Below are 8959 nucleotides of genomic sequence, written 5' to 3' on the forward strand. Positions count from 1 at the left end.
AATAGCGTAAGGTACACATCGTGCATGAGAAACATTCATTAAAATCTGTCCTAGGTCAATGTTACCTCTTCAAAATCTTGCACTGAAGAAGAATGCATGGCTTCTGAGCCTTGCTGAGGCATTTCTTCATCAAGATCCTGCAACAAAGAAAAGATGGCACAAAGATTAGACCAAGTGCTCTTCTTGCAACTGTACTGGGCAGGCCTGTGCTTCTGTCTTTAATTTGCATGTGTGTGTGTGTGTGTGTGTGTGGGGGGGGGGGGGGGGGGGGCTTTCCACTCAAGAAATGTTTTCTTCTGAAAAAAAGTACTGGCTACAATAGTTAACAACTGATTCCTTTGCAATCATCCATCCTCTTCCACTTATCCTTATCAGGATTGTGGGGTAGCAGTTTTGGGGCCTATACCAGCTACCATAGGGCAGTACAACCTGGACAGATCGCCAGTCTAACATGGAAGGACAAGCATTTGCATTCACACCAAAGGGCAGTTTTGAATCACCAGTTAACCTAACCCCATAAGCTACATCTTTGGACTGTGGGAAGAAGCCAGAGTACACAGCGAGAGAGCCCATGCACTACCAGCAGTAAAAAGTGCCTAAAACAAGTTAAGTTGTATAGTACTATCTATCTTAATGTTCAAGCCTGAGTTTCAAACCACATAGAAACAAAGCACATGTAGTCAGTTCTGCATGCTGTAGGTCAAACTGTCAAGAAATACGAGAAGACCCCTCCTAAAACCAGAGTGATGTCACCATGAAGCAAACTTTGACGGAGTCTCCCAATAACAGTGTGGTCCTCCTAAGTCACATTTGGGTGGTTAACACACACACACACACTCAGATGTTATCCAGACTTGCACTTTGAAACAATGAAAAGGACCTACAAGCCACAGTCCATGTAAATCACATCACACCCAGGTGACTGCCAAACACAAACACACACACAGCATCCATAAAGAATGATGATAGATTAAATTATTAGTTCATTAAGTGGTACACTGGATTATATTTACCCTTTCAGGCTCTGGATGTTTCAGGTCCAGATCATTGTTTGGAAAGCTGTTTGGTTGCAGCTTTAGGCAGCTCACAGTCTTCTGAATCTGGCTGGTCTCAGTCTTCGTGTGTAACAGATAGAGAATGAAGACAAAAGAACAGTAATCTGACAGTTACTAAAAATGCATCACTCAAGAGGATGAATAGACCATTTCACTATCGGCAAATAGCGTAAGGTACACATCGTGCATGAGAAACATTCATTAAAATCTGTCCTAGGTCAATGTTACCTCTTCAAAATCTTGCACTGAAGAAGAATGCATGGCTTCTGAGCCTTGCTGAGGCATTTCTTCATCAAGATCCTGCAACAAAGAAAAGATGGCACAAAGATTAGACCAAGTGCTCTTCTTGCAACTGTACTGGGCAGTCCTGTGCTTCTGTTTTTAATTTGCATGTGTGTGTGTGTGTGTGGGGGGGGGGGGCTTTCCACTCAAGAAATGTTTTCTTCTGAAAAAAATACTGGCTACAATAATTAACAACTGATTCCTTTGCAATCATCCATCCTCTTCCACTTATCCTTATCAGGATTGTGGGGTAGCAGTTTTGGGGCCTATACCAGCTACCATAGGGCAGTACAACCTGGACAGATCGCCAGTCTAACATGGAAGGACAAGCATTTGCATTCACACCAAAGGGCAGTTTTGAATCACCAGTTAACCTAACCCCATAAGCTACATCTTTGGACTGTGGGAAGAAGCCAGAGTACACAGCCAGAGAGAGCCCATGCATTACAGCAGTAAAAAGTGCCTAAAACAAGTTAAGAAGTTGTATAGTACTATCTATCTTAATGTTCAAGCCTGAGTTTCAAAAAATTTCAACATAGAAACAAAGCACATGCAGTCAGCTCTGCATGCTGTAGGTCAAACTGTCAAGACATACGAGAAGACCCCTCCTAAAACCAGAGTGATGTCACCATGAAGCAAACTTTGACGGAGTCCCCCAATAACAGTGTGGTCCTCCTAAGTCACATTTGGGTGGTTAACACACACACACACACACACACACTCAGATGTTATCCAGACTTGCACTTTGAAACAATGAAAAGGACCTACAAGCCACGGTCCATGTAAATCACATCACACCCAGGTGACTGCCAAACACACACACACACAGCATCCATAAAGAATGATGATAGATTAAATTATTAGTTCATTAAGTGGTACACTGGATTATATTTACCCTTTCAGGCTCTGGATGTTTCAGGTCCAGATCATTGTTTGGAAAGCTGTTTGGTTGCGGCTTTAGGCAGCTCACAGTCTTCTGAATCTGGCTGGTCTCAGTCTTCGTGTGTAACAGATAGAGAATGAAGACAAAAGAACAGTAATCTGACAGTTACTAAAAATGCATCACTCAAGAGGATGAATAGACCATTTCACTATCGGCAAATAGCGTAAGGTACACATCGTGCATGAGAAACATTCATTAAAATCTGTCCTAGGTCAATGTTACCTCTTCAAAATCTTGCACTGAAGAAGAATGCATGGCTTCTGAGCCTTGCTGAGGCATTTCTTCATCAAGATCCTGCAACAAAGAAAAGATGGCACAAAGATTAGACCAAGTGCTCTTCTTGCAACTGTACTGGGCAGTCCTGTGCTTCTGTCTTTAATTTGTATGTGTGTGTGTGTGTGTGTGTGTGTGGGGGGGGGGGGGGGGCTTTCCACTCAAGAAATGTTTTCTTCTGAAAAAAAATACTGGCTACAATAATTAACAACTGATTCCTTTGCAATCATCCATCCTCTTCCACTTATCCTTATCAGGATTGTGGGGTAGCAGTTTTGGGGCCTATACCAGCTACCATAGGGCAGTACAACCTGGACAGATCGCCAGTCTAACATGGAAGGACAAGCATTTGCATTCACACCAAAGGGCAGTTTTGAATCACCAGTTAACCTAACCCCATAAGCTACATCTTTGGACTGTGGGAAGAAGCCAGAGTACACAGCCAGAGAGAGCCCATGCATTACAGCAGTAAAAAGTGCCTAAAACAAGTTAAGAAGTTGTATAGTACTATCTATCTTAATGTTCAAGCCTGAGTTTCAAAAAATTTCAACATAGAAACAAAGCACATGCAGTCAGCTCTGCATGCTGTAGGTCAAACTGTCAAGACATACGAGAAGACCCCTCCTAAAACCAGAGTGATGTCACCATGAAGCAAACTTTGACGGAGTCCCCCAATAACAGTGTGGTCCTCCTAAGTCACATTTGGGTGGTTAACACACACACACACACACACTCAGATGTTATCCAGACTTGCACTTTGAAACAATGAAAAGGACCTACAAGCCACGGTCCATGTAAATCACATCACACCCAGGTGACTGCCAAACACACACACACACAGCATCCATAAAGAATGATGATAGATTAAATTATTAGTTCATTAAGTGGTACACTGGATTATATTTACCCTTTCAGGCTCTGGATGTTTCAGGTCCAGATCATTGTTTGGAAAGCTGTTTGGTTGCGGCTTTAGGCAGCTCACAGTCTTCTGAATCTGGCTGGTCTCAGTCTTCGTGTGTAACAGATAGAGAATGAAGACAAAAGAACAGTAATCTGACAGTTACTAAAAATGCATCACTCAAGAGGATGAATAGACCATTTCACTATCGGCAAATAGCGTAAGGTACACATCGTGCATGAGAAACATTCATTAAAATCTGTCCTAGGTCAATGTTACCTCTTCAAAATCTTGCACTGAAGAAGAATGCATGGCTTCTGAGCCTTGCTGAGGCATTTCTTCATCAAGATCCTGCAACAAAGAAAAGATGGCACAAAGATTAGACCAAGTGCTCTTCTTGCAACTGTACTGGGCAGTCCTGTGCTTCTGTCTTTAATTTGTATGTGTGTGTGTGTGTGTGTGTGTGTGGGGGGGGGGGGGGCTTTCCACTCAAGAAATGTTTTCTTCTGAAAAAAATACTGGCTACAATAATTAACAACTGATTCCTTTGCAATCATCCATCCTCTTCCACTTATCCTTATCAGGATTGTGGGGTAGCAGTTTTGGGGCCTATACCAGCTACCATAGGGCAGTACAACCTGGACAGATCGCCAGTCTAACATGGAAGGACAAGCATTTGCATTCACACCAAAGGGCAGTTTTGAATCACCAGTTAACCTAACCCCATAAGCTACATCTTTGGACTGTGGGAAGAAGCCAGAGTACACAGCCAGAGAGAGCCCATGCATTACAGCAGTAAAAAGTGCCTAAAACAAGTTAAGAAGTTGTATAGTACTATCTATCTTAATGTTCAAGCCTGAGTTTCAAAAAATTTCAACATAGAAACAAAGCACATGCAGTCAGCTCTGCATGCTGTAGGTCAAACTGTCAAGACATACGAGAAGACCCCTCCTAAAACCAGAGTGATGTCACCATGAAGCAAACTTTGACGGAGTCCCCCAATAACAGTGTGGTCCTCCTAAGTCACATTTGGGTGGTTAACACACACACACACACTCAGATGTTATCCAGACTTGCACTTTGAAACAATGAAAAGGACCTACAAGCCACGGTCCATGTAAATCACATCACACCCAGGTGACTGCCAAACACACACACACACAGCATCCATAAAGAATGATGATAGATTAAATTATTAGTTCATTAAGTGGTACACTGGATTATATTTACCCTTTCAGGCTCTGGATGTTTCAGGTCCAGATCATTGTTTGGAAAGCTGTTTGGTTGCGGCTTTAGGCAGCTCACAGTCTTCTGAATCTGGCTGGTCTCCGTCTTCGTGTGTAACAGATAGAGAATGAATATACAGTGCATTTTTGAAGAGGCTTTTGAAACATTAAATAAACTGTATGAGAAAGATAAGTTTCAAGCTATTGTCTTTAAAATATTCACTGTCATGTATAGAGAATTTAAGGCCCTATGATTAAGAGACAAATAGTCAGTGTGATTTCTTTATTTTTTAAGCCATTGCTAAAGGAGTAAAATAATCACCTGTAGCAGCAACGAACTGTCACTAGGGCCCATTTATCTTCAAGGGACAAAATTTAAAATGAATCTAACTAAAGAGGCTACACAGCAAAATCTCCAGTGTTAAATTAACACTAGAGAGTGTCTATATGGGTCCACACAACACTGTTGAGTGTTGAATTAACACTTTTGACAGTGTTATATGTTTAAAAGTAACCTAGTCAGTTTTGAAGATTAACAAAGACTAACACTGAGCAGTGCTGATTTTCTAACACTGGAATATTTCTAACATTTTGAGTTATTTTCCAGTGTTAGAAAATCAGCACTGCTCAGTGTTAGCCATTGTTAATCTTCAAAACTGACTAGGTTACTTTTAAACATATAACACTGTCAAAAGTGTTAATTTAACACTCAACAGTGTTGTATTTAACACTCAGAGGTGTGGACCCTTATAGACACTCTCCAGTGTTAATTTAACACTGGAGATTTTGCTGTGTAGAATCACATTAAACATCAATCACTGTTAAAATTTAGAAACCGAAAGCCATTTTTTATTTCTGCATACCTGCTGATATTTTTTTAGTGCTTTTAGAGGGCTTTGATGTGGCAGCCATCACAATTGCCTGTTTTCCATTAGTACCTACCCCTGTTTTTCCAGTAGGTTATAGTACCATGTAGTTTTTCAGTAACTACTGCACCAAGGTTCCAAGTGATCCAAAGTGATCAGAAAATTTGACATAGACTGAATGCCACCAGGTGGCTGGTCAATGGTGTCACTCGATAAGTTATGAGTGCGCCTCCTTCGTGAAAATCCAAGCCATCATTTTTGAAACTCTGAAATGTTTGAAATAGCGACCAAAATTAACAGCGTGATCCCTGAATTGAACACTAAAGTATAGACTGAGCAGCAGGCATTTTGTCACCTTGACGTCCATGCTTGCTGTGGCATTTATATCACTGGATGCTCGGCTGCATTGCTATAGTTACCCCAGGCACAGTAGGTGATACTCAATTTCAGTGAAAAACTAGATGCCCTAAGTCACGTTAAGCCAATTTGAGTAGGTACAAATGTAAAAATGGCTTAGGGTATGCAATTTATCAGTTCCAAAAAGTACAATTGTAGAAATACCTTGCATCTCCAGAGCCAATCCGAGTCACCATAATTATAGTCTATTTCTTTGCCTGGACTTATGTCTCTGCTTGCAAATAAGCATAGATGGGGCTTTCCATTGATATTTAATATTTTCATCTTAGCACTTGGACTGATGTGGTTGTCGTTGACAAGTCTGCCTAATGACCCATCTTCTTGAGATACATCCACACTGTGGGGTTAGGCAAAAAAGTATTAGCTTAACTAGTTAGTTAGGAAGCTTTTTTTTTTCATAAATCAAAAGCAATGTGTCATTTAATCTTAATCAAACTACACTGATATAATACGCACCACCAGAGTTTTCCATCAAACTTGAATTCAAACATGAACACCTTCAGGCTGTCATGATAAACTCTGTGTCTCCGCTCACATTCTTCTTTTGTTATGAGTTTACCTCTGTATTCCAAAAGAAAGTCTCCTTTTTGGAATGGAACAGTCGTGAAAATGCCCCGACCTGAATTGCAGAGGCATACCAAGTGAGTGACAAAAGACAAAGTGACAAACTCCAAATCTAATCCAAACTAAAGACCAACTTACCTTTGAAGGCATTTATGTAGTGGATATCAAGTCCCAGTTTGTCCCTTCCAGCAGAAACATGACAGACTGCATCCTCCCGTGGAGGAATGCGTCTCCTTCGCATGTTCTCCTGTACGATTGGCTGTATTACCAAAGCATATAAAGTATTACGATTATCGTCATCATTGTCATCATCATCAGTAGTAGCAGAACTAGCAGTAGTGTAGTTTACAGCATAAACACAGCTGACTTATTCATAGTGCTAATTTATGCCTTCTTTTAAAATGTTAAAGGCCTAGTACTCAAAATGGCGACATGTGACATTTCTGTAATGGCGACTGCAGAGAGTGATACAAGTACTGAGAAAGCTTAGGCATCAAAACTGTAAGAAGTTTTTTCTTCAGGCATATAAATAAATACACGACTAAATACACTTATACCCTTGCTTTTATTTTAGGGCTGTCAGCAGAATGACAGACATTGGACAAACTGCCCGAAATTAGCTAACAGCGACATCAGGGATTTTGACTCAGACTGCGCTGGTTTAATTGTTAATCGCGTTAGTCGCGATGTCGGCATTAACACGTTTAAGCCACAATAATGCTTTAACACCGAGTAAATCCTAACACGGGTTAGCCCGCTTTATCGCGTTGACGCGGTTAGTCGTCAGCCCTATTTTATTTACTCAATGACAAACGCTGGGGCCGTTTTACTTCTTCAAAGACTCACTAACAGTCCATAAAGCATAAATTAAACCAGTTTAATATAGGCCTGTGCACCTATAATTTCATATAGTATTAAAGTCATGGTGCATTTTACATTAAAAAAGGCTTACCTTTGTGTTTTTAATCCGTCTTCGTATTGCCGTCGACATACACTTGTTAAAGGGCACGCGCGCGAAAGTTGTGGCGCCGTTTCCTGTAGGTACCGCCTATATATATAGCCTACCAATCACAATGACTTCCGGCCGTGTGTATTGAAAATGTGTATTAAATTGCAGTACCTACACACATCCACTCTAACTCGAAACGTCGCTGTGCAATACACTGGAATACACAAAAATCAGGTGAGGGGTATAGGTGGACTTTTAAGAAAATCAGAAAATCTTTTAATTATAGTTTAATAAATGAATTTACACTACAGTTTAAGCAAATACAGGTCAAAAGATAAATAATGACCTCATAAGAAGTAGAAAAAATTATTATTTAGACACTTAAAAATGCATTTACAAGTCATGTTTTAGGGGGACACATGAATACACAGCAAAAAGTCGAAATGTCCCCGGAGCCCAGGTACAGCGCAGGTCAAATGTCAATCCATACCACATAGACGCACTCACACACACACACACACACACACACACACACACACACACACACACACAGCTGGAGCATGCACAGGATTCAAGGATGAATATTCATACCAGAGAGTCCTGTATTTGGGTCCTACTCTGTGAGAGTTTATATTTTCAGAGAAATACTTTGAAAATGTGCAACCAGGTCAAGGTGTTCACCTGGGATCCGAAAGAGGAAGTGGTTAAACCACTTATTACAAAGTGTAGTAAAGTGGCAGCCATCACCGTTGGGGAGATGGTAGTAAAAACAACATGTCTGATGAGTTTCTCCAAAGTGGGGGTCTCCTATATAATTAAGGGGCATGAACTAAGAGATAAAGCTCCCCCTAAAGACAGACATCACTGCACGGACCCAGTTTTTCAAGGCACCTGCCCGTCTTTTTGCAGAAGAAGACGTTCTTGTAAAAGCTGAGGATCTTTTACATCCCCTAGCTCCTGTGACTAACCTTAAGAGGAGCTCAACAAATGTGGGGCTTATAACAATAGAACGGGAGGTTAGTATTTGTGCAGCCATCAGAATTGATATTGCTTTAGGTTTTAGAAGCCATTAGTGTTTTTATGCATTTAGAAGTAATATCAATCATTTGTTTTCAAACAGATGCTAAATTGTGTCCAAAGAAAGGTTTGACCTGACTGTTTTGTTCCCCTGTTACGCTCTGGCTGCTACATGTTTTTCTTCTACTCCCTCCTCAGTGTTTGGCAGTGAAGAAGGAAACGAGTTCCTATTATCACACACACAAAAAAAAAAAAAAAAAAAAAAAAAAAAGTCAGTGGGAGTATGGAAGTATTTTTGGTTTGTGTGTCGTTGAGAATGTTTAAAAAAAAAAAAAAAAAAGAATTATAGATTAGAAATGCGAGGGGGGGTTGAACAGCAGTTTAAAGAGTTTTCAAATGTGACGTATTTATATGAAAAGAATTGTAATAAAGAGTTGGAAATGCATACAGTGTTGTGTTTATGAAATGA

At 40.5% G+C, this 8959-nt stretch overlaps 1 protein-coding gene across 1 annotated transcript; it reads right to left on the minus strand.

Moving 5' to 3' along the window:
- Positions 1-4654: 4654 nt before the first annotated feature.
- Positions 4655-8020, minus strand: LOC146575459 (histone-lysine N-methyltransferase set-1-like). The gene is made up of 5 exons (XM_085270183.1): positions 7477-8020; positions 6663-6783; positions 6417-6579; positions 6105-6297; positions 4655-4783 (listed from the first exon to the last, which is right to left on the minus strand). The coding sequence occupies exons 1-5, from the start codon at positions 7513-7515 to the stop codon at positions 4655-4657; spliced, it is 645 nt and encodes a 214-aa protein (XP_085126309.1). The 5' UTR covers positions 7516-8020.
- Between the last annotated feature and the right edge of the window lie 939 nt (positions 8021-8959).

This window comes from Mchenga conophoros, linkage group LG4 (assembly GCF_057382185.1).
Source record: "Mchenga conophoros isolate Kocher_MC1m ecotype Shallow Benthic linkage group LG4, M_conophoros_male_GT1.1, whole genome shotgun sequence".
NCBI lineage: Eukaryota > Metazoa > Chordata > Actinopteri > Cichliformes > Cichlidae > Mchenga > Mchenga conophoros.

Excerpts from the sequence above, each read along its gene's own strand:
- LOC146575459 (XM_085270183.1), bottom strand. The coding sequence starts at position 7,515 with ATGTCGACGGCAATACGAAGACGGATTAAAAACACAAAG. Across the intron at positions 6,580-6,662 it reads CTACATAAATGCCTTCAAAG|GTCGGGGCATTTTCACGACT; the intron begins GTAAGTTGGTCT and ends TCTGCAATTCAG. Across the intron at positions 4,784-6,104 it reads ATTGGCTCTGGAGATGCAAG|ACGGAGACCAGCCAGATTCA; the intron begins GTATTTCTACAA and ends TTACACACGAAG.